The 23,952-nt window shown below is 52.3% G+C and overlaps 7 protein-coding genes across 7 annotated transcripts; 4 read left to right on the forward strand and 3 right to left on the reverse strand.

Moving 5' to 3' along the window:
* Window positions 1–7,034: 7,034 nt before the first annotated feature.
* Window positions 7,035–8,636, forward strand: BDP81DRAFT_375621 (uncharacterized protein; the record flags this gene model as incomplete). Its single annotated transcript, XM_060586723.1, has 1 exon — window positions 7,035–8,636. Exon 1 carries the CDS (start codon window positions 7,047–7,049, stop codon window positions 8,634–8,636), a length of 1,590 nt encoding a protein of 529 aa, XP_060444844.1. The 5' UTR covers window positions 7,035–7,046.
* A 1,487-nt stretch (window positions 8,637–10,123) lies between these two features.
* Window positions 10,124–11,170, reverse strand: BDP81DRAFT_320673 (uncharacterized protein; the record flags this gene model as incomplete). Its single annotated transcript, XM_060584538.1, has 1 exon — window positions 10,124–11,170. The coding sequence occupies one exon, from the start codon at window positions 11,168–11,170 to the stop codon at window positions 10,124–10,126; it is 1,047 nt and encodes a 348-aa protein (XP_060444845.1).
* A 137-nt stretch (window positions 11,171–11,307) lies between these two features.
* BDP81DRAFT_429315 (anaphase-promoting complex subunit 11) lies at window positions 11,308–12,382 on the reverse strand. Its single transcript, XM_060590508.1, has 4 exons — window positions 12,012–12,382; window positions 11,928–11,959; window positions 11,813–11,876; window positions 11,308–11,745 (listed from the first exon to the last, which is right to left on the reverse strand). Exons 1-4 carry the CDS (start codon window positions 12,151–12,153, stop codon window positions 11,702–11,704), a joined length of 282 nt encoding a protein of 93 aa, XP_060444846.1. The 5' UTR covers window positions 12,154–12,382; the 3' UTR covers window positions 11,308–11,701.
* A 772-nt stretch (window positions 12,383–13,154) lies between these two features.
* Window positions 13,155–14,233, forward strand: BDP81DRAFT_461553 (rhodanese-like domain-containing protein; the record flags this gene model as incomplete). Its single annotated transcript, XM_060593787.1, has 2 exons — window positions 13,155–14,119; window positions 14,179–14,233. The coding sequence occupies 2 exons, from the start codon at window positions 13,155–13,157 to the stop codon at window positions 14,231–14,233; spliced, it is 1,020 nt and encodes a 339-aa protein (XP_060444847.1).
* Window positions 14,234–14,828: 595 nt separating this feature from the next.
* Window positions 14,829–16,054, forward strand: BDP81DRAFT_429318 (40S ribosomal protein S2). Its single transcript, XM_060590509.1, has 3 exons — window positions 14,829–15,253; window positions 15,429–15,686; window positions 15,757–16,054. Exons 1-3 carry the CDS (start codon window positions 14,966–14,968, stop codon window positions 16,012–16,014), a joined length of 804 nt encoding a protein of 267 aa, XP_060444848.1. The 5' UTR covers window positions 14,829–14,965; the 3' UTR covers window positions 16,015–16,054.
* A 758-nt stretch (window positions 16,055–16,812) lies between these two features.
* Window positions 16,813–21,338, reverse strand: BDP81DRAFT_481678 (uncharacterized protein; the record flags this gene model as incomplete). The annotated part of the gene is made up of 4 exons (XM_060594967.1): window positions 16,813–17,126; window positions 17,204–18,198; window positions 18,265–20,187; window positions 20,632–21,338. The coding sequence occupies 4 exons, from the start codon at window positions 21,336–21,338 to the stop codon at window positions 16,813–16,815; spliced, it is 3,939 nt and encodes a 1,312-aa protein (XP_060444849.1).
* A 1,162-nt stretch (window positions 21,339–22,500) lies between these two features.
* On the forward strand, window positions 22,501–23,931 carry BDP81DRAFT_321279 (uncharacterized protein; the record flags this gene model as incomplete). The annotated part of the gene is made up of 2 exons (XM_060584598.1): window positions 22,501–23,650; window positions 23,744–23,931. Coding segments are annotated over 2 exons (1,338 nt in total), but the record flags the coding sequence as incomplete, so codon positions are not given.
* Between the last annotated feature and the right edge of the window lie 21 nt (window positions 23,932–23,952).

Consider the following 23,952-nt stretch of genomic DNA (forward strand, 5'->3'; position numbering starts at 1 on the left):
TTCAGGCAAGCTTATGCTAAGGATAAAGTACTTACAGGCCGGGAGTATATAGGTACTCGCTTTAAGTACCTAGGCGAACTTCGAACGATACTTCCCTCGAAGTATCTTACATTAATTGGGAAGCAATACCGGCTAGCAAAGAAAGCAATGCCATCTGGCACGAGGCCATTCCCAGCTCCCCTTGGAGACTGTAGTCCAGACTACACTATTTCAATTAAGCTAGGTATCCCATACTACCATAAGATCTACTCCAAAAAGTTAGATTCAGCTACTTTCAGTAAATGGGAGGTACACCCTCGGTGGCGTCTTCGAGAGACGTCTTCCTCAGATCCATACCGCCGGATCCTTGACCCTAAGATTGCTACATCCCTCCGCGGCAGGCCAAAGAACACAGTGCAGCCTGTCCCATCGCAACTAGCCTTACCTACAGAGGGCCAGTCAGCCAGACAAGCCCGCACTACCTACAGCAGCCAAGGCGCAAATAATAAGAAGCGAGGCCGCCCACCTAGGAGCAAGAATAAGTCGACGCTAGCTAGGCTTACACAAGAGACAAGTCAGCCAAGTCAAAGCCAGATATCAAGCTCATCCCAGCGACAAACAAGGAGCCAGTCTAGTGTTCTTAGTAAGGGGAGGACAACAGGGAATCATACAAGTGGACGGCCGATGCAGCCTAGTGTTCGGAGGAAACGGAGTTAGTAGGAAATGGTCTATAGTGACGATAAATCTTTACAACCACGTTGCAAAAGGTAGTTAGGTAATAGGCCTTTCGAGGGGTTATATAGTTACTATTTGAGATTTACAAACCTGGGGTATAAGTAGGCTGTAATACGTACTTTTAGAAATCTCAAATCAGAGCTTAGTGTTACGGCCAGCTAGTCGTAGGGGTAGTTTGCAGAAGTTGAGGCTGCGGAACTGGTAACAGTAATCGTAGTCGTGGAATAGTTTCAAGGAAACTATGTCTGTCAATCGTAAGGGTGGGTAAGGCTTCGGTGATCAGTCGTAGTCTTGCCAAGGTAGTAGCTGAAAGCGGATGTTAATCCTGATACGAAGTTAATTGCTGAAGAAGCTATGGGAAGTCTGTCCTAGAGTCCGGCTCAAGTCCATCCTATATACAAGTCCTGATTCTGAACATGTCCTTTGTGCTGGACAGTGTCCTTGTTTGGATATGTTGGATAGCTCACATCCTGGTTATCCAAGGATCGCTTGGATAGCTCATATCCAACATATCCTTATCCTTATCTCTTATCTCTTATCATCACGTGACTTGTCCATAGTTCTTCCGTTCCGTGAGAGGGTGCCTAGTGTTCCTTGTCCTCTGCATACATGGTGCGCTGTAGCCGCCGCGAGCCTGCGGGGCAGGCCTTGTTCTTGGTCATGCATGTTGGGTCGTAACACTTAGGTTAGAGAAGAGGGCAGGAATAGCCATGTTAGTGCAGTCACCCTCACCGCCTTTATGGGGAGGTATTGTTTTTTTGAGCCAATCAAAAGGTCGAACAGCGACGCCGGTGTAAGGTCGACGCCGGTGTATCAATTTGCGACGCCGGTATATCAATTTCCTTTATTTATTTTGAAATCAAGGTTCTTTCCCTTAATAATTTTGATTTTATAGTTATTTGTAGTTAAGATCTTTAATCTGCTCAAGGACCTTATATTAGAACTTATATTTAAGATTTGTCGTATTATATTAATAGACTTAATAGGGGTTCGTGACTCTTATTTTAGTAAGTCTTCTTCTGGATTCTTTTCTAGTTATAGGAGTTCTTTCTTTATGTTGGTTATAAGGCATTGTTAAATTTGTTTTACAAGTCTTTATAATATTCTTCTCGAGCGGGCATCCTTCTTGTTTTTTAATGCTTTATAGTATTGAGTAAGGATGCTAATATATTCTTAATTCTTTTTTTTGAGAGTGTAGGGCCGGTAGGTAGGTATATTATCTTTTTTAACTATTATAGCCACTATTTTAATAGGTAGTAGTGTGATATTATATTTTAATCGGGCGGTATTTTGGGGCTTCTTTAAGTACCATTCTGCTTATTCTTTATTATCTTAATAAACAAGATAGTTGTCGTTATAGTATACTATTTAAAAAGATTATTTATAAGAGACTTCCTTAGTAGCGATCCTGATCTGCTTCTCGGGGACAGGTCGCTACTAAATCCTCTTAGGTAGGTAATAATTTCGGGATATATATCCTGGCTTATTATAATTAAAATATTTAAAAACTTCTTTCTAGTATGGTTATTCTCGTTTAGCTATATTAAGGTCTATTAGTCTATTATATTATCTATAGGACGTGGTTTATTGGTTCTACTATTGGTTATTTTTAGGACGGTTTTATCTTTAAAAGTATAGCTAATAACGTGGTTGATAAGCGAGTGGATCAGACAAGCGAGTGGATCAGCCGACCGCGACCAACATATCTTCCACCCTTCATAGGCGTTACGCCACAACCAAGCATGTCATCACAAAGTAATGAAGGCCAGCTAACCTTAGCGGTTCAGGCTATCAAAACGACACCAAATCTTAGTATCCGAGCGGCATCCCGGATCTACTCAGTACCCTTCTCAACCTTACGCCATCGTCTAAGGGGAAAGTTATCACGACGCGACACTATGCCTAGATCGCGGAATTTGACTACGCTTGAAGAAGAGAAGCTAGTTGAGTATATTCTCGACCTAGATTCCCGATCATTCCCTCCCCGCATTAGAGGTGTGGAAGAAATGGCTAATCGACTGCTCGCCGACCGCAACGCGCCCCCAGTTGGGAAGCGCTGGGCTTCGAACTTCGTCAAGCGACAACCACAGCTCCAGACGCGCTTTTTTCGCAAGTACGACTACAAGAGGGCCCAATGCGAAGATCCAAACGCCATAAACGCGTGGTTTCGCCTTGTGGCGAACGCAATCGCGAAATATGGTATTGTGGACTCTGATATCTATAACTTTGATGAGACTGGGTTTATGATGGGCCAGATTGCATCTGGGATGGTCGTCACGAGCGCCGAAAGGCGTTCAAACACGAAAATGATGCAGCCTGGTGACCGTGAATGGGTTACAGTCATTCAGGCCATTAGTTCGTCGGGCTACAGCGTCCCGCCGTATATCATCGTTGCAGGCCAATATCACCTCTCCACCTGGTACACGGAAACCAATCTCCCACGCGACTGGGTCATTGCAACGTCTGACAACGGATGGACAACAAACGAAAGAGGCCTAGATTGGCTCCAGCACTTTGATCGGCATACAAAACTGCGTGCAACTGGCAGTTATCGCCTCCTCGTCGTCGATGGGCATGAAAGTCACCACGCTGCCGACTTCGAGATATATTGCAAGGAAAACAATATCGTCACACTCTGTATGCCGGCCCATTCGTCTCATCTGCTTCAGCCCTTAGACGTTGGGTGCTTTGGGCCACTAAAGACGGCTTATGGTCGACAAATTGAGGATAAGATGCGCCGGGGTAATACGCATATTACAAAGGAAGACTTCTTCCCTGCGTTTCGCGAGGCTTTTGCCCAAGCTATTACGGAAAAGAACATTCAGGGAGGTTTCAGAGGGGCTGGGCTTGTCCCTTTGAGTGCCGAAAGTGTGCTTTCAAAGCTTGATATCAGGTTACACACTCCAACACCTCCAGGATCCCTCCCAACAACACCCCCTGCGTGGACTTCTCAGACGCCAAACAACCCAACAGAAGCATCTTCTCAGTCTGAACTCATCAAAAGGAGGATCTCCCGCCATCAGAATAGCTCACCAACTTCAATTATTGAAGCTGTTGAGCATCTATCAAAGGGGGCGCGTGGATTTATGCACCAGATTGCGTTATTAAGGTCTGAGAACAAAATCCTTCGTGAGGAAAACAACCTACTAAGCCGGCGCCGGAGGGCTAAGAAAACACGTCTCAGACAAGGAGGAAGTCTTACTATAGCTGAGGCTGAGGACCTTCAGTCGCAGAGAGAAGCAACAGCTCAGATCGAGGAGGAAACACGCCGGAGTAGTGGTCGCCGACCGAGGACCGAGACGGGCCAACGGCGATGTGGCGTCTGTGGGAACACTGGTCATAATGCACGAACATGTCAATTTGCTGAAGAAATGTCTGAAGAAGAGGATCTTAAATAGTTTCAATTGAATTACTTTTCTTAGTGCTGCGTATCGGTCGCAAATGTGCTGTGGTCGCGGTCGGCTGATCCACTCGCTTGTCTGATCCACTCGCTTGTCTGATCCACTCGCTTATCAACCACATTAGCGATATTAGAGTTATTCTTTTTAATCTTATTTTATAGGCCTTTATAGACCTTACGGGTAAAGTCAAGTTCTTCTTTCGAGTCTTTGGCGTCCTTTATTTCTTTGTCTAGGGTCTTAGTAGGTATAAGGGCCTTACTTTTAAAATTATTAGAGGAGGTGGATAGGGTAGGTTTAAAAGATATCGTTATTCTTATTATTAGTAGTTTTGTAGGGTTAACTTACTAAACAGAAGTAATTGAAATATTACGGCCAGCTAGTTATAGTAAGGTATATTTGTAGAAGTTAAGGCTATGGAACTAATAATAGTATTTATAGTCAGGGAATAGCTTTAGGGAAGCTATATTTATAAGTCACAAGGTAGGAAAGGCTTCGGTGATCAATCATAGTCTTGTCAAAGAGGTTCTTAGGTGTAAGGGGCTGGCCCCTAGGCTTGTTCAACGTAGAGGTGCCGTCGATTAACTATTCTAAGCTGAGGAGGAAAAGGAGGAATTACAAGGGTTCGCGTACAGCTACGGCATGATATGCCCGGACTCGGCGGTGTACTGCGGCAGAATGGTGGCTCCGGCAAAGCCGGACATCTCGACCGGCTCCGGCCTGTAGCATAACCGAATGTAATAATCCAATATAATAATCGGTTATTACAGGTCGCGGTCGGACAGCTTCCCAGCAGAGGGGTATACGTGCGGCTCCGGCAAGGCCGGAGATCTCAACCGGGCTCCAGCCCGTGACATATGTGTAACGGTGTGGGCCCCACAAGGGCAAATGTGGCAGGAGACACAACAAACCATTGCGCTAAATGCGCACCCGGGCTTATTCAGGCAAAAGGTACGTAATGAACAGATCCCTCTCTGTTCATTCTGCTGCACTTAAGTACGTGTGCACGGCTCGTAAGGCTTACGGCATAGCCTAAGCCCACACAGGGCTCCAGCCCGTGACAGTGTTAAAGCGTTGGCTATAGGGGGTATAGGCGTCCGTAAATGCACATTAAGCTTTTTAATAATATAGTCTGGGTTCTATAGTGAAATCCCAGCGCCTTAGAAAGTAGACCTAATGTTTTTCTTATTAAAAACTCTGGCACGAAGCTTTAAGAGGTAAGTGATAAGACTCTTATACAAGAGTATTAAATGGTGAATATTCATATAAAAGCAAGAATATATGAATATAGGGGTAGTTAAGCGTATATAAAAGAGGTTGATAAATGTAAAGAGAATATATAGTTAGATTACTATATGAGAAGTTGCTTGCTTAACGAAAGGTCTAAGTAAGTAAAAAGATGTCTTTATATAGGCATAAGATCCTCCGACTAAAATATTCCATTACTTATTAATTATATCATAATTAATAAGCATAACTAGTTAAATTTAATAAAAAAAGACACTTTAATCTTTTTGTATTGAAATAAGTAGTGGAATAGAAAAATGGGTCTTTAATAAGAATATAATATATTTACTCTTTCTCTAAATAGAAATTAATTTTTAAAACTTTTTATTTAGTTTGGTGACTCTTATTAAAAACTAATGAAAAAATTTGAACGTTATATAACCAACAATGAAAAAGATATTAATTATATAATGTAGGCGACTTAGTATACGATAAGGAAATGCGCGGCTGACTGATATGCGCGGCTGACTGGTAAACCACGTTAGTTATAGTATATAATAATAAATAACTTGTCACGGTAGCAGGCAGGTTGTTTGGCAGGTGGATGCTGGGCAGGCGGATCAGACAATCTATTGCTACGGGCAGGCTCTATCCTAAGCAGGTACAGGCTCTGTTGACAAGACGTAGCTCAAGGAGCTACGTTTCTGGACATGCGCGACAGAATACAGGATGCAGAGTTTTATCCAGCCTCAGGCTTACGTAACCCGGCCACCGGGTTACTCAACACCAACCTCAAGGTTGGGGTCTAGGACAGCGGGTCTGTGACATAACTAGTTATATAAAGTATAGTAAAAATAGCTTATATTAACTTAAATAGAAATCAGCAAAGGAAAGTGCTCTATATGAATAAATGAGAGAATTACGTGATATTGTACGTGATAAGCTGCTTAAAGAGTGCTAATGATATTCCTATTTCGTGACAGGTTGCAACACACTGTTGGCTTCTCTCACGCTTGTACTACATCCATGATCCTCCAAACCCTTGTCACTTGAGGAATCCTTTATAAGACCTGAGCAGTAGAGAGGTAGAAGGCGGCTTGCGAATTGAGTTAATTAAACCTGTAGGAATTGAAAACATCTTGATAGTTACCTAGCTCTGCAATTTCTCTAACTAAGCAAGCTCTTGGTGTTCTAGCTACCAGCCTCCCTCGACAAGATGACAGTAGCCAGCTAATTGTGATGATTTCCACCATCTCAACATCTTCAAGCTGGCCATTGACGCAATTGAATTGACCTGCCAAAATTAGGATTCAATTTAGCATCTCGCGATGGATTATGTACATATGACAGGCCTTCTCTGCTGTCCCATTCCGGATCGTCAACGTCATATCCGAAGACCTCGTACTTCTCTCGGGCGCAAACCGTTGTGCAGCACTGCAGGGCCGGTGGGATACCTCCAATCAAGTGCCGCCCCAATGTCACACTGGGCAATCTTAAATGCAGAACTCTATTCTACCGAAGAAGTCTTTCTGGACGTCCGGGGAAGCCGGTGAAGATGAAAAGCACTTAAAAGCTTCTGAGTTCTCGCCAATGTCGCACAAACTGGAAACACATGCGAGCGATCAACGTTCTTACAAGTCAACTCCGTCTTCATACACACACACACACAGCATTTGATTCTTAGTCATGCTAAATAACTCTTACTCAATGCAGCAGTTCACCAGGGCCCTATTAGGCGGCCTTTTATCATTCTCCCTTCTCGCAGTAAAAGGTTATTCCTGCTCCTCGTCCGCCGAAGCATGCGTAATCCTCGCCTCCACGCTGCCGCCTGAAGTGTTCGCGGCCCCGAATACGACAGACTACCAGTCGGTTCGGGACAGCTATTGGAGTCAAACAGCCGGAGGCCTAAGCCCAGCCTGTATCACACGACCCAGAACCACCGAGGAGGTGGCGTCCATCGTAAAAGTGCTCTCGACCTGTGGCAACGACGTCAAACTCGCCATCAAGAGCGGCGGCCACGGCTCCTCTCCAGGATGGTCTAGCACCGACGGCGGCGTCCTCGTCGCAATGGACGCCATTAACGAGGTCCAAAACCTGCCGGAAAAGGGCTACGCTCTCGTCGGCTCCGGCGTCCGCTGGGTCGACGTGTACAAGGCTCTCGAGCCCCAGGGCGCGACCGTCATCGGAGGGCGCTTCGCCTCCATTGGCGTCGGCGGTTTGCTCCTCGGCGGAGGCATGAGCTACTTCAGCGGACTCTACGGCATGGCGTGCGACAATGTCCTCAACTACGAGGTCGTGCTCGCCGATGGCACCGTCGTCAACGCCAACCTGACCTCGGAGCCGGACCTCTTTCGCGCCCTCAAGGGCGGCGGGAACCAGTTTGGCATCGTGACGCGCTTCAGTCTCAAGGTGTATCCGCATACCAACCAGGTTTGGGCCGGCATCCTGACTTATTCTGTCGACAAGGCCAAGGAAGTCTTCGCTGCCACGCAGGCGTTTAGTGCTAAATACGACCCTCAGTCGCACATCTATCTGAGTATGGGAGGCGGCGCGAACCCGCAGCTGGACTTCCTGAACGTCTACGTGTTCTACAATGCGTCCTCGCCGCCCGCGGGTGAAGCGAGCCCCTTTGCCGGCTTCTACGCGGCCAAACCCAAGGCAGACAGCACCGCCACGCAGAACTTTTCCGCCCTCATCACCTCCAACAATAACGGCAACTTACCCCTCAAGCGCTGGCTCATCGGCGGCCACACCTTTCCCAACCTCGAAGGACAGCAGGGCGCAGATCTCTACTTCCAACAATGGCAAGCCTTCCGCGACAAAGCCAACGCCACGGCGGCGGGCGACCAGTCCCGCATGTTCTCCATGGCTCTAGTCCCCGTACCCGCAGCCGTCATGCGCGCCGGCGAGCGCATAGCCAGCGTCAAGAACGTGATGGGACTCGAAGCGGATGCCGGGGACGCCGCTTGGATCGATTACACGCTCGCCTGGGCGGAGGCCAAGGACGACGAGAGGATGTTTGGGTTTGTTGAGAGTATCAGCGCGGACGGAGACCGGTTGGCGAAGTCGTTTGCGCCTGGGGTGAGGAGTTCGAATGCTGTACAAGGGGACGGGGCGGTGTCTGTGGAGAAGGCGGCGTTTTATAGGACGAATCCGCGGTATATGAATTATGCGCTTTTGAGTCAGCCTGTACAGGACAGTTATGGAGAGGAGAATAGGCGGTTTTTGCGGGAGGTGCAGAGGCAGTATGATCCTGCTGGGCTGTGGAGGAGGGATGGTGGGTTTCTATGGGAGTAGCATTAGAGCTTTTCCGGGGCTGAGCAGTCTTGGCCAATGGAGGAAGTTACTGGCAGCACTGAAAACGTATATAAAAAGTTTGGGCAGACTGAGATCTATCAATTCAACGACCGTTGAGGCGATTAGAGATCTTGAGGTGAGTGGTGAGGAAAGAGAAGCTTCTTTGTTGAGATTTGAGAAAGAAGAAGAAAGACCGAAAGTCTAGATGCCATGAATCGTTCATCCTACTTTGACTCTATTCTGAACCCTCCTTCACTGCCAGTCACGCTCTCTCGTTAGAGCGTTCGTAACGAATACGAAGACGGCGAACGGCAATGCGCTCCTGCAGCGAGGTCTGTGTGCGGTGGCGCTTAACCTTGGGTGCCGATAGCCTAGCTGGCCAAGGATGTGTTCCTGAAGACGTAGTAGTGCGGAGAGCAATCTGCCAGATGTGCCAGAGTCAGACAGAGTCATAACGCCGTCGGGATGAGACGTTTGTAATGCCATGAACCTCGCTGTATTCATAGCTGCTTTAATATATGGCTACTGCCAAGACGGCTGAAGCTGATAGTGACAACTTAGTGTTGCTAGAAGTCTTGGCAATGGTAGTTGAAGGATGGGACCAGGCGATGATCCGGCATTACTTTGTGCTGCTGCTGCTGCTGCTGCTGCTGACGACGGTGGTATTATTTGTTTGCCTCAGTTTGATGATCAAGCATATGCCTACAGCCATGAGCACTCGCTCTCAGAAACATTTTCGTCAGTACAGGCAACCAACGAACGTGTTACAAATGTATGGTAAGCCTTCCGAAGAGATGAGTCTCACAGTATAGAGGGGCATCATATATTCGCTTCTCCGGAGACCACTTGTACAACTTCCAACGAGATGGACTTGCCTGCTTTCTGCGTAGATGATGCTTCAAACATGCCTTCGCCTTCTATAGCGGAGGATCATGTTAAGATATGTTCAGATACAGACTGTATTTATTGATTGCACATGACTTGTTCAGAAAGCAGAAGGGAAAGAGGAAAGAATTTGGAAGAACACGGTGCCCCTAGAAAGTCCACTGCAGTCTCAATTGGACAAGAACATGGCTCAGTTTTAATTACACATCTTGTATTCGGATAGCCTGTCAACGACCTATTCCAAGCTATAGATTGCTATGGCCGCTTCAGTCTCGAAAAGAGATCATCTCTACTGCCATTCTTTAGGTAGGTGGATGAGAAAAGAATCTGTACTCCGGGTTCCCATCATGATTCGTGATTCGTGAATCGTACAAAGGTCCAGCTACTCAATCGCCGCCGCCGTGGTCTGGGCCGACAGTAAACAAATTCTCTGTCGTTCTCTATAGCCAGTCAGTATTCATAACATGGACTCGTGTACTGTGGGTCCTTACCTTCTAACCATGGTATTACAAGTCTTTAGTCCTCCGTGGACCATGTCAAAGGCCCAATTATGTAGCTGGTAAATAGCCAAAATTCGATCAAAAGAAGCAAACATAGCGAACTCATTCCTCGGCCGGCTCGGCATCGGCATCAGAAGGCTTCGTCTCACGAGCCTTCTCAGCGCGACCCTCGCCAGCCTTGACAACCCGCCGAAGGACGCTCATCTTGCGCTCGAAATCCTCGAGCAGCGGTCCGTACTCCTCGCCGCCGGACCTCGCGACGGCACTATTAGAGCTAGGCAGACTCTCAGCACGATCCTTTTCCTTGTCAATTATCGTCGTGGCACCCTCGCTTTCGACGCCGTCAATCTTGAGCACCAGTCCGCCCTCCTTCTCGCCCTCCTGTCGAGATATGCTGGCGTCGGTCACGGCAAAGTCTGCACTCAGGCTAGCGACAGAGGAAACCTTCCACTGGCCGTCTTCGCCTGGGACCACATCAAGGAGGACGGCTCGGTTCGGGTTCGGGTTCGGGTTCTTTCCGGGCCCGGATTTGGAGGTCGAGGCCGAAGGGGTCGAGATTTGGTTCGAGGAGTGATGCGCTGCGAGCGCGGTTGTGAGGGTATCCGGGTCATCGTCTAGGAAGATGTACTTGACGGTCGGGTGATGGGTGGTGTTCGCCGACGAGTTGGAGACGAGGGTGAAGAAACCGGCGGGGTCGAGTTTGGGAAGAAGGGCTTCGTCAACGGTATCGTTCTCAGCTGCGGCATCTGCTTCTAACGTGGGAATGATGGCCGTTGTTGTATCGGTGCCAAGTTTGTTGTCGGGCGGCGAGCCGGCAAGGGCGGGCTTCTGGCCTTGTGACGACGACGACGACAAAGGCGCCTGGGCGGGCTGTTCGGCCTCGGTGCGCGGGGACGTCGGGAAGTCGGCCATCATCAGGCGGTAGAGTTCCTCCGAGGTCGCGTGATCCTTTCGAGGGGGGATGGATTCCCAGGGCGGTCGGGGATGGCGAGGCGAGCGGGGAGTCGAGGTGTTGGTGTTGACGATGTCCCTCGCGTCGCGCTGACTGGCATCTTTTACTGTGGTAAGATGGGAGCTGCGGTCGGAGGTGGTCTCGAGGATGAGCTGCAGGGTGGCACGGGAGCTAGCTGGATAGCTGTTGGGCGCCATGGTGGAGCGGTTCCAGGCTGCTGGGGACGTCTTATCGCTATCACCACGTGACGGTGGGGTGCCTGATCTGGCATGTGATTGCGAACCTCCAACTTCGGACACCAGTTCAACAGGCATTGTTACGGGGTCAGGAAACCGCTTATTCTTCAACGATAATTCTCTGCTTCATGAGAATTATATATATTGATCTATTCCCCGATAATCCATGATCTTCTGACTTCTTTGCATGCACACTCTTGAAAAAGCCATGCTTTTCTCCCGTCAGGCCTCAGGTCAATGGAATGAGACGTGATTGCTGAAAGAGTCTTTGCTTGTCACTACCACTAACAATGTGCTTTTTATCTTGAACCAAGAGAAGTTTGACTAGGTACTTCCTGTCAGTGTCATTATCTCCTATATGCTTGAAGGCGAAGGCCAGCAGGACCGGGCAGTCTTTTTTGCCAGTCCAAGAGAGCTTTCACAAGGGCCTTGGATATCTCTAAACCAGTTCGCCAAACGCCAACCATGTCAAATCCTTTCCACGAGAAACCCCTAGCTCTCATTTGCCTCATTCTTTGGATCAGTGAACTCGAATTCTGGGGTGTGTTAGTTGACTCAAACAGAACTCAAAGACAACCGTCAAACAAATGGGATGAAACTTACTTTGACGGCACATGGGGCATTGGCCCTTTGCTGAGTCCTGCTTGATCCACTCCAGGATGCAATGCTTTGAGCTGTATTAGCAGTGACATTGTGGCAAGCAAAGACAAGCACTTACCATATGGAAGTTGTGGCCACACTTGCCGGACACTAGTTGTCATTAGTTACGCAATGGCGATGTGGGAGGCGGAAAAGAACATACGGATGCTGCAGTCATCGCCAGGGTATTTGCAGGTTGGGCATGTGCCGTCAAAGTGGACTTGGCAGATACCACAGACATCGTCTTCGGGGATATCCCACCGCCATGTCGCGACGGTATTCCACCGGGTAATCTTGGCCTTCATTGGGGATGTTGTTGTGGTAAGATTGGATATCTGGGGGATATGATTCGTTTGTCGTCAGTGTCTTTAGAGAGATACTGTTGTGAAAGAGTGGTGTGCTTAAATGAGACCCTCTGTTTCTTTGCATGAAGTGGTAATCTTGTTGTCGTGATCTTAGCCCTGGGGCTTTTATTTGTTGGAGTTGGGAAGGCGGGACCACCGCGGACTGGCAACTGCCCATGTGAGGTGGATTTTGTAAAACTACTGGGCTGCAAGGCCCTGCAGCCAGTCAATCATGTCAAAAAAAGATGGCGACATGGCCCAAGCTCCCCACATTCGCGCCAACCGTTCCCACCTACGGAGTACGTACAGCCGGTCGGTCACTCGCACCTTGTCTTTTTTTGCTTCGTTTTCCCAGGCGGTTTGTCGTGATGCTCCACTTAAACGGAGTCACTGGTGACCGGCCGGACCCCGACCTCCTCTGTCTCCTCCCGCTTATCACTGACTGGGAACCAGTGGACGCCCCCCGAATTCCAGCGACTCTGACAATCGCTCCGAGGTATCTGTACCCCATTCCCATTCCATCCAATCCTTGCGGCCTGGCTACATTGCTCCTTCTCCAAAAAATCCCGTCCGACACCACCACCACCATAACCACAACGGTACCACCACCAGTGACCACCGACCGCGGCGTCCAGAACAAATAACCATCAGCCAAAGGGAAAAAACGGTTGTGACGGCAAGCCTCATTCAGAGCTTTCCCCTCTTCCACCTTACCTTACCTCCAACCCCGCACTGAAAACCACCACATGCAATGCCTCTGCGGTTCAAGCATCTGTGGTGATTTTTTTCTTTCCCTCTAACCCTTCCTAAAGGTAAAGGGCCCAGCGTTCCGGGCTCCCGCCCTTTGCCGTTGTCACCGACTGATATCGACCGACACCGCTCCTCCCAAGCCGGCAATTCCTCCCAACCTGATCTGACATCATTCACCCAAACCAGAACCAGTCGATTCAGACATAGTCAAAATGGTTACCATCGCTATTCTCCGACCCGCGCGCGGCACAAAGTTGTCGCAATTCACTGCGCGCTCTTTCCAGGCTACTGCCGCCTTCGCTGCCCGCCGCTACTTCTCCTCCTACCTCGTCACCCCCAAGGAGCTCGACGAGGCACTCAAGAAGAACCCTCCCTCCAAGATCAGCCCCGAGCCGCGCACCGTCCCTCTTTGCGCCTCCTGGTTCCTTCCCAACGATGGCCGCACCGGCATTGAGGTCTACCGTCAACAGCGAATTCCCAAGGCCCGTTTCTTCGACCTCGACAAGGTCATTGACCGCCGTAGCGAGTACCCCCACATGCTGCCTTCCGCCAAGGACTTTGCAGCGGCCATGAGTGAGCTGGGTATCCGCAAGGAGGACACTGTTGTCGTCTACGACACCAAGGAGTTGGGTATCTTCAGCGCCCCGCGCGTCGGCTGGACCCTTAAGATCTTTGGCCACCCCAAGGTCCATGTCCTGAACAACTTCAAGCTCTGGGTCGAGCAAGGTCTTCCTACCGAGTCTGGCGAGCTTTATAATGTCGAGTGCTGTACCTACCCCATCCCCAAGTTGGACGAGGGCAAGGTCGCCGAGTTTGAGGAAGTGCGCGAGATTGCGCTGGACCACAATAAGGAGGGTGCGGAGGGCGTACAGATCCTTGATGCGCGATCCCCCGGCCGTTTCGCAGGCACCGACCCGGAGCCGAGACCTGGCCTGTCGTCTGGCCACATGCCCGGCTCCATCAACGTCCCGATGACCGCTGTCTTGGATCCCGAGACCAAGACGTTCTACCCCGCGGAGAAGCTCAAGCAGATCTTCCAGGAGAAGGGTGTCAACCCTGAGAAACCCATCGTCTCGAGCTGCGGAACCGGCGTGACTGCCTGTGTAATTGAGACCGCTCTCGAGGAGGCTGGATTGGGCTCTCCTGAGACGCGCAGAGTCTACGATGGAAGCTGGACGTAAGTTTGATTTCTCCTCACCAAATCTCAAGCGTTTAGTAAGGTAACATATTTCGCAGTGAATGGGCACAGCGGGTCAAGCCTTCTGATTCACTCATCAGGAAGAGCGAGTAAGAGATGGAGCGAGAGAGTGCAGCGTCGAGTTGCTTCTAGTTGCGATACCCTCACTACCCCACTTCTGGTTTTCTCTGGTTTTCATGTACGATATCCGGCACATCACAGCTTTGGAGTTTGCATTGCGCATGGGGGAGGTCCGTCAGCCTTTTGGTCGTTTGGAAGGGACGTAGTTCGGGTGGCTGGTGTACATAGCAGGCCACGGTAATGGATCACGATTATGGACAACACATGTTTGGATGCCGTGCAGTGCGCATATAAGTGAGGAGTGCGGTTGAGTGGCGATACTTCTCGGTACTTTGTGTTCGTTCATAATTGATGAGGCTGCCTTTCTCTGCCGTGCTTAAAGGTCAAGAACACCATTCGAGATAGAATCGCGAGACCGCCCAAAGGCAGGGACGTAAGACACACTGTGCTAAGGACTGGTGAGATTCGGTGAGACTCGGTGAGCAAAGCACCAAGGTGGAGAACCCCACTCTTCACCTTGAATTTCTGCCTCGAAGCTCAGGCCACCATCTTAGGGCTCGCCAAACCCGTCCAATGAGCCCGCCTTGAGCACAATCGCAAAATATTCAGCCGGCCCTGACAGCCACCACAGACCCCCGCAAAAAAAAGTTGTACCCGGATCTCGAAATAACTTCCTCCCCCTTCGAAACACCACGCAACCGGACTAACCGCAGCAGCAGTCATCTCTCACTTGCGCGCTCAACACCCTTACCCGACGACACAAAAATGGCTGACCGTGGTGCAAGCGCCCCCGCCCGTGGAGGTGGTGGTTTCGGAGCTCGTGGCGGCGACCGTGGTCGTGGCGGCGACCGTGGTCGTGGACGTGGCCGTGGTCGCGGACGTCGCGGCGGCAAGAGCGAGGAGAAGGAGTGGCAGCCCGTCACCAAGCTCGGTCGTCTCGTGAAGGCCGGCAAGATCAGCTCCATGGAGGAGATCTACCTTCACTCCCTGCCCATCAAGGAGTACCAGATTGTCGACTTCTTCCTGCCCAAGCTCAAGGATGAGGTCATGAAGGTGCGCACACACAACACTCCAATTCGACCGGGAACCGAAATCGATTTTCGCAGACGACGACGCAACAATCGCCCAATGCAGATGAGATTTGGGTTCTTGGGAGTCTATGGGATATCACATTGGTTTTGGAGAGGAAGGGAAAGGCTAATTCATCGTTTCTTTTCCCCAATTGCAGATCAAGCCCGTCCAGAAGCAGACCCGTGCCGGTCAGCGCACGCGTTTCAAGGCCATCGTCCTCATCGGTGACTCTGAGGGCCACGTCGGTCTCGGAATCAAGACCTCCAAGGAAGTCGCTACCGCTATCCGCGCTGCCATCATCATCGCCAAGCTTAGCGTCATCCCCGTCCGTCGCGGATACTGGGGAACCAACCTCGGTGCCCCCCACTCCCTGCCCACCAAGGAGTCTGGAAAGTGCGGTTCCGTCACCGTCCGTGTATGTACACCCCGAATTCCAGCTTGCGCATTATAAGAGTATGGGAAACTGACTAGATGGAATCCAACAGCTCATTCCCGCCCCCCGCGGTACCGGCCTTGTCGCCTCCCCCGCCGTCAAGCGTCTCCTCCAGCTCGCTGGTGTCGAGGACGCCTACACCTCCTCCGCCGGTTCCACCAAGACCCTCGAGAACACCCTCAAGGCCACCTTCACCGCCGTCTCCAACACCTACGGCTTCCTTACCCCCAACCTGTGGAAGGAGACCAAGCTCATCAGATCGCCTCTCGAGGAGTACGCGGACACCCTGCGTGAGGGCAAGAAGTACTAGAGGATGTGCGAATGATGGGGAGAACGTCGGCGGCGAGGAGATTAGAAGAACAAGTGTCGGCTTCGGGATTTCTTCATGGAGTTGCGTGTGTTACACTGCATCGTTGGTTGGCCAGGGCATGACATTAAGGCTAAGGGCAAACTAGCTCCGGATCTGAAAATAAAGATCAAACATTGAATGCAGCCGACGGGTTTTTCAAAATAAGTACGGGCATGAATTTTACGATACCATCCAGACAACGTTCCAGCGGGCCGAGTGACATCATGTTGAGGCGCCATTTTGCAGAGCAATCGACGAATTTAATGGAGGGGTAAAAGTGTGGTTTTGGTCCACCGGCAGCTGTGCGTTTCGAAGACTCTCCGCCACGAAGAGACATCAAGAACGTTGACGGTCTGCAAGAGATTTTGACGATTACCGCACCTTTTGAGCCGGTCCTTGCTCGGCGAGTTTCCCAATGTACACCTACTCTGCCAGTCGTCCGGATGCACGACAAAATAATCACCAAGGCTGTTCGAAACGAGATATTAGTCTAAGCCATGCTCGACGGACAGTTGACGAGGACCTTACTTTATTTACAGATCTGGGCCCCGCATAGTGCAGTGTGGTAACACTCGCTCGATACCTAGGCTCACTAAGGACACCCGGCCACATGGGTACACAGCTGGGGTGCACATTCCAATCAAGTAAGATGGGATAGGTTTTTGATACGCGGATCTAAAAGTACAAAGTACTCGACCAACTCCCGTCCGAACGCCCCGAACAGCAAAGAACGAAGAGGAATCCTCTCTCCAACCAAGCCTACTGCTCAGAATCGTTACCTTCCCGGTCCGCGACGTTGAATCTTACTCGTCGCCCACTCTGCCGCCGTGTTTGCCGCGGCGGGAACAGGCTCCGGTTCGTCGCCGCCGCCGGCCGAGTATCCCCCGCGCCCGCCCCACCCGCCGCCGACGACATTCTCCTTCCCGAGGGAACCCGGCCCGGAACGCTTCTCGGCACCATGTCCGGATCAATCTCCACCGTCTCATGGGGTTCGCTACCGGGCGTCTGGACTGTCTCACGACTAATCCATCCCGTTCCGCGAGGCGCAATGCCGTCGTTGGGGTATAGCTCTTCTGTAACAAGGAAGTCAGCAAAGTCAGATCATCTCAATAGTGCGCAAGACCGTATGTTCGCAGGGATATAGACTCACCATTGAGCATCGTCTCTAGACGTTGCTCAAGATCCCGCCTCTGCGACTCGGTATCGCCGCCCCAATACTCCGTCACACCAGGGAAAAACTCCGTCCTCCGGTCGTCGCCCACGTGATACGGCACCGAAAGCATCTGCTCCATCTGCGCCTGGCGAATCTCATCCGCAGTAGGCATCACGCTCGCCTCCAGCTTCGCCACCTTCGTCCGCAGCTCGTCCGCCTCAGCCTGCTTCCGCACCCCTTCGTCCGTCACGCTCCTCCTGATTTCCTCCTGTCGGTCTTTACTCTGCATATGCACCGGCCACCGATTCATCGAAAAGAACTGCCGCTTCTTCTTCCCGCACAGCTCGGGCAGCGCCCAATCCCAGATCCGCTCGCGGTGCAGCGTCACGATGCGCTTGTTTTCCTCCAGATCGTGGAACCACCGTGGCCGACTGGGCCATAACGTTCCGTCGCCCCGCGAGAGCTCGTCGATAATCCCCTTGCGCACCACCTCGCGCGCCTCCTCCTCCGTCATCTCCTCCGTCCACTTCCCGGGGTCGCCCGCCTTGACGACGCTCTGGTACGACACCCGCGGCGTGGCCATGTCATCATCCCCCGTCCTGTCCCGCTTGAAGCTGCTGCTCCACATACCTAGGATATCCTGCAGCTGCGTCTTACGGTACTCCCAGTCGTTACCGTGGTTGAGACGCTGGTTGAGTATGGGAATGTTCTTGGCCAGCGCGGCGAGCCTGACGCCGAGGCGGTAGCCGAGGGCCCAGAGGAGCTCCTTCGTCAGTGTGCGAGTAAGGTTGATTTGGTCCACGTTGGCGAAGGCTGAGGGCCATGCCCATGCGTCGAATGGAGCCGGGATGTTGTTGCGGTGGTAGTTATTCTTGTTTGAATTCGTTTCCCTGGTCCAGTCGTTGGTGATGTCCCAGTTCATGCGGTGTTCTGGGTGCCAGTCGTTCTTGGGTCGGCTTATCGAGACCTCACCGGTTTCTGAGCGTTCGTAGCTAAGAGAGTTTCGTTCTGTTAGTATCTCGTCTGTTTACGCCTTCATCAGAGGGGAAGGGACTTACCCGAGTCTTCCACACTCCGCAAGTACCTTACTGTACTTATTCACCCAATCCTCGGTGAAGATATAATCACCCTTACAAATCCCAGAATTGAGTGCCATAGCCACCTGCTGCAGCGTAAACTTCCGATCCTGCTCCGCAAAAAGACACGCCTGGCTCGGCTCGTCCAGCAGCGCCTGCATCCGCACGACAAACACATCAAAATCGCGCCCCAGCTTCGGGAGCACCTCCCGCTGAGCCTTGACCGTCGTGGAAGGCCCGCAGACAAACTCCAGCCACTGGAGCTCGAATCTTTGGAAGGGCCCGCAGTGTCCGCCGTTCTTCTCCCGGAGAGCGGCGATTACCTCATCCATGTCCCACGAGGGCCGCCCCTGGAACCCGTATTCGATATTCTTGATCACGCCCTCGAGCATCTCCCGCGGATCCTTCTTGTACGCCCGCGTCAGCTTCTCGCGGAGGGTGCGTAGGCAGTGGAACCAGGACAGCACACTCCTCTCGCTCTCCTTCATGAAGTTGTAAGGTGTGACGGGGCTGTACAGCTGTTTGGGGAGCTGAACCGTGTCCTTGGGTATACCCATATCATCGAGCATCTGCTCGTGGATGCGCACCGTCTGATTCCACAACCGATCTGCGCGATCGAGATTGGTGACCTGCAGCCGGTTATGCCAGTACGTGATACCAAGTGGATCAAGCTTGACTCCCCGCGGCGGCGCCTTGATAGAGTGCGGCTTGTATACGATATCCCGCTTCGCATCAGCCAGCGCAGCCGCCTTTTCCCTCTTGGTAGGCGACAGCACCAGCTTGCGAAAGGGGCTCGCGAGCGCCACATTCTCGTCGTTATTGAAGTGCGAGAGACACTGCTGCAGCGCCGCGCGCTTCGCTCCTCGAAACCGGGCGAAGCGCTGCTGTGCCTCGCCTTCGGGGTAATGTCTCTGCATCTTGTACGTTTTACCGTCGTCTCGCTTAAACTCGTCGACCTCGCCGCCGACGTACTCATTCATGAGGAGGTAAAAGTTGGCCTCGCCGTGGAGTTCGTCCGAGGTCGTCTCGGGCCCTCCGCTCATGCACTTGTCGAACCACTCGTCTTCCGTGAGCGCCATGTTGAAGTCCGGTTGGTAGTTGAACATCTGTCCGCGTTCTCCTGAGCCGGGCATCTCGCTTTTCGGATTCGTGGCCCAGACGAGGTTCCCGTCCTCACGGAGCCACTTCATAAACGTCATCCGTAGAAGTGGTCCGGGGATCTGGTAGTCGGCGTCCTGAACGGACTCGGGTACGCGGTGCAAGAGATAGCGAGGCCGCACCGGATCCCTGGGCCTCTTCTCGATGACGAGGTCGCGCCCGTCGAGCAGCGGCGGGAGTCGCGTGCTGGTGGTGCTCATTTTGGGGAAGTCGACAACGAGCTTCTTTTTGCCGTAGTGGTGCTCTTCAAAGATTGCGTGCGTGCGAAGCATGGCGATTGCTTCGCGGAGGTCGACGTACCAGTCCTTTTCCGTGACGTTTCTCATCCTGATGCAGTGCTCTAAGAACTCGCCAATTTCGGCAAACTTGCGCTCCCAGTCGAGTGTGCGGTCAATGTCCTCGTCCGCGAGGAAGTTCTTGATGCGGATGAGCTGGACTTTGGGCGCGTGGATGCGCCAGCCCTTGTAGTCGATCATGCGCAGATCCTCGTCCGTGGTGGAGGCGTCTCGTCTGAGCCAGTTGATAAGCCACTGGCTATCATAGGGTCGAGAGCGGAGGTTGTCAGAGGTCCCGCCACCATCGGTAGCAGCAGCGGCGGCATCTTTGGGTTCTGGGTCGATCATATCGACGTCAGAGGCCTCTGATGCGCTGCTGGGCGACTCGGAGTCGGATTCGGGGACATAGATTTCTCGAGGGGGAGTGAAGATGCGAGGGGGTTGTGTCGAGGGAGGGGCGAGGCCGGAGTTTCTCACTAGACGACTGCCGCGTCCGGATTGGTTCGCGGGCCTCTGATGCGTGGATGACGATGTGTCGGTGACGGTGATATAGGGGGCAGTCGCTTCATCACGCGGAGGCGTCCTCCTGGTGTCGACAACAAAAGGCGGTATCACAGGGCCCTGGGGCTTTGGAGGCGACTCTGTAACTCCTGAGAAAGTGACAGAAGCTCTGCCGTCTTCATTGCCCTCAGGCAGTCGTTCTGTGGTAGTCGGACAACTCGTCTTTGGTGGCTGATCTTCTGCGTCAGCTTCTTTCTCGAGGGCACTACTTTAGTTTACTTGACTTACCCGTGACCTTAAACCCTTGCTGTCACTCTTTTTCTCATTACTTCGAGACCCCTCGCCTCGAGTACTTGTTACTGTCTTCGTTTTAGACTTTGTCCGCGTCCGAATAGTCGTGGCCAAGGCAGCTAACGCACTCGGGGTCATCACTTCGCCCTCGGAATTCTCCTCTTCCCCTTCCTGAGCCGAGGCATCCTCGTCATCCTCCTCCTCGTCCTCCTCTCCATCTACTGGAAGGCTACGTGCAGGACGCTTGTAATTCTTCGACCTCCTGATGAATTGGTTGCTGGTGAAATAGGGGTCAAAGACCTGCGGCCACTTCCAGTCGCCAGGGTTATCGCGAGCACGCCACTCCGTTGTAAAGGGGTTCCTGGGTGCCTCTCCGCCCTCGGCAGGGGCTCGCGGTACCGTCTCAGGCTGGACTGGCTCTTCGTCGGTAAGGAGGCTCGACTGACCTTCGAACGTCGAAGGACCGTAGGTGCCCTCGGGTCCGTCTAGACATGCAGTAGGATCCGGGCCCCCGATGCCCTCTCTCTCTTCTCCTGCACCATACCCGGGACGGCCCTCGCCTTCCACCGATCCAGACTCTATCCTCATCTTCGCCGCAGCCGCTTCGATCTCGGCCCGGGGGAAGCTGACGCCCTCGAAGCCCAAAACCTTGACCCACCTGTCTAGATCGTCGCCGCCTTCGACAATCTTCCTGAGCATGAGATCTCTCTTTTGGTCTTCTGATTTCTGTCTGTTTTCTTCGGCTGCCTTGGCTTGCACGACGAGATCCTCGACGCCCTCTTCTTGTGTCACCCCCAACGAGTACCTCCGAGATCCGCATCTTGAAGCCATTCGTACCGTTGGCCGTACAGACTTGCCATGAGCCCACGGAAGTCCGCATTAATCTGGAGGATCGCATCGATCTTGCGTGTGGAGATGAGTGTCTCGATGTGTTCAAAGAGGCGGTGGGGCTCTGGGTTTTCGAGTGCGAGCCGTGTAGCTTCCCACGTATCGGAAGGGAACCTGTGATATTGCCTCCTGACCATGTCGGCCAGTTCAGCTACAGCATGATTAGACTGTGGGTAGTAAAACATTGTCATCGGGTGACACCTACGCATCCTTGCTTGCGCCATTTTGGCTGCCGTTGCTTGTGCTCAGAGTACTCTTGTTAGACTTGCGAGATCAGCAACGGTGAAGGTAAGGGAGCAACCCAGGATAAGGGGAGAATAGAACGCCGAATTGAAGAGGAAAAGGTCCAAGCTCCAAGTTAGATAAGAGCTGTTACGTGGAAGGCAGCTGTTTGAGAAGAATGGTCACCTTGCGCAAGACAGAGACATTGGGGAGAAAACCTGACAAAAGGAACGGGGAGTTTGAGAAAGCAGAAAGTTGAAGGGAACTCAAGTTTCCCATCAGACTTGCGAAACACTTCCATTTTACGATTTTCAAAGAGTCTGATAGAAACCCTCAATGACTTGCTCTGTCGCATTGTAGCCAGCCCAAAGAGGATATCACAAGGAGTCATTGCGGTCTTTCTTGGTGGTCACAAAGACCTCTAACAGCGACAACAAAGAAGACAACCTACAGAGGGAGGAAAGGGATAGATGGTCAATGTTTCAACAATGCATTCGGGACGCGATATTGCATTGCCGGTTCCGGACGTGCTCTCTCGCCAGAATGGGGTTCTATTTGCGGCATGGTATGTCTCTTTGTCGCGGGCCGTTATGCAACTGTCGCAACGGCGGCTACCTGATGTTGTCGCAAAGCTGCGAAGCTGCGAACCCCGGCAATTATGAAATGAGTTTTGAGACCAGAAATTCGAGTGTTGACAGGTCGCATATACTAAGGATGGAACACGTAAGAAGCCTCAGCTTTCTCTTGTAGCCTCTCTAGGTAATGAGCTTCCAGGTGGTATAGTTTCAACAGTAGATAAAGCTTTCGCAGACTTCTGCAAAGTCACGCAGCAAAGACTCACTGCTTCTTCCGCATTAGGAGCCTTTCCTTGACAACAAGAACAATGTCTCATAGGCAGAGCTCCGATGATACTGCCTCCAACGACGCGAACGCTCGCATTCGCGACTCGCCCGCCACCACCTCGCAACCCCCGCAATTAGAGTCTAACTCAGCCCATACCGAAGACGGCAACCATGAAGAGACCGATATGTGCAGTCCGGAAGAATCTGCCCGTCGTTTGACAGTCGAAGCCCACGAACAAGAGCTCAACGAGCAGATCCACGTAGAGCTAGAGACCCAAGAGCGCGAGGCCATATGGCATCGTCGAATGCAAGCTGAGAATCTAAACAATCCCCAAACTTCTCATACACAGCCTCAAACACCACCCCTCGTCATCGGCGCACCGCTGGGCAGGAATCTCACCGTTGTAGAAGCCGCGCGCCGCCTCGTCTCTCAATGGGAAACAATTCACGAGTCCACACTCTCGTCAAACCCAGAGGCCGCTGGCCCCATCCTCGAAGAACTGAACCAAGCCCGCACCCAACTCGACGCCCTCACAGCTCAACAGCACGGAGAAGACACACACAACCTTTTTCTAGACGACCAAACCCAAGACCCGGCAACAACACCCCTAAACTCGCTCCAAGCACACAAAGAAGAAGCCATCGCCTCCAGAATCACATTCCTCACAGACTCCCTCCCAGACTCCTCGTTCCCCCCAGAGCGCGCCAACATCACCGCCGCAATCTCCCTCTACCGCGCCTCCCGCATCCCCTACTCGGCCAACTGGGCCCTCATCTACGCAGGCCACCTCATTGACTTTGCGCCAACCTACGCCTCCTTCACCGCCGACCGCGTCGCCCGCCTGGACCGCTACAGCCGCCTATACGGCGAGGGTTGGCTCTGGATCGAGCCGCCCCTGGCCCGGGACACGGGTGCCGGTCCCTCGCCCTTTTTCTCTGCGCACAAGAGCACTTTTCTCCCAGAGACGGACTCAGCGTATGACATGGGCCACTACAGCGTCACCATGTCGTTCCGCAGGATGAAGAGCCTCGCATACTGTGGCGCGGAGCCGCTGCTGAGGAGCATGTCCATGTCCAAGAAGAGGAAGCGCGAGGACCGAGACGACGAGGAGGAAGCAGCGATGCTGGATTTGCAAGACTGGCCTACGTCTATCGCCGAAGACGTCTCGGATGAAGAATACGACGACCCTGGTGCCGCTTCAGACTCGGACCTGCCAGGGTTCCCTCCTCGCTGCCCAAGGAAGTCCAAACCATCTGCACCATCCTCCTACTCCTCTCGCGCAGGCATAAAACCACCATCCAGCCTGCGCAAGAACCGCCCCTCGCGACACCCACACATGGCCCGCGACCCCTCCGCACCAACACTCCACTTCCGCACCCTCCTCGACAGCGGCTCGACGCTCCCGATGCTCTACAACCGCGACGCCCGCGCCCTAGGCATCCATCGCGCCTCCTACGCCGCCGTCTCCCGCATCGCAGTCGAGACGGCCTCG

The sequence above is a fragment of the Colletotrichum phormii genome (genome assembly GCF_030913505.1).
Source record: "Colletotrichum phormii strain CBS 102054 chromosome Unknown BDP81scaffold_11, whole genome shotgun sequence".
NCBI lineage: Eukaryota > Fungi > Ascomycota > Sordariomycetes > Glomerellales > Glomerellaceae > Colletotrichum > Colletotrichum phormii.

Coding starts and splice junctions, on each gene's coding strand:
- BDP81DRAFT_429315 (XM_060590508.1), bottom strand. CDS start 12,153: ATGAAGGCCAAGATTACCCGGTGGAATACCGTCGCGACATGGCGGTGG. Junction 11,960..12,011: donor TGGCGATGACTGCAGCATCC/GTATGTTCTTTT, acceptor AATGACAACTAG/TGTCCGGCAAGTGTGGCCAC. Junction 11,877..11,927: donor GTGGCCACAACTTCCATATG/GTAAGTGCTTGT, acceptor TACAGCTCAAAG/CATTGCATCCTGGAGTGGAT.
- BDP81DRAFT_429318 (XM_060590509.1), top strand. CDS start 14,966: ATGGCTGACCGTGGTGCAAGCGCCCCCGCCCGTGGAGGTGGTGGTTTC. Junction 15,254..15,428: donor TCAAGGATGAGGTCATGAAG/GTGCGCACACAC, acceptor CCCCAATTGCAG/ATCAAGCCCGTCCAGAAGCA. Junction 15,687..15,756: donor GCGGTTCCGTCACCGTCCGT/GTATGTACACCC, acceptor GGAATCCAACAG/CTCATTCCCGCCCCCCGCGG.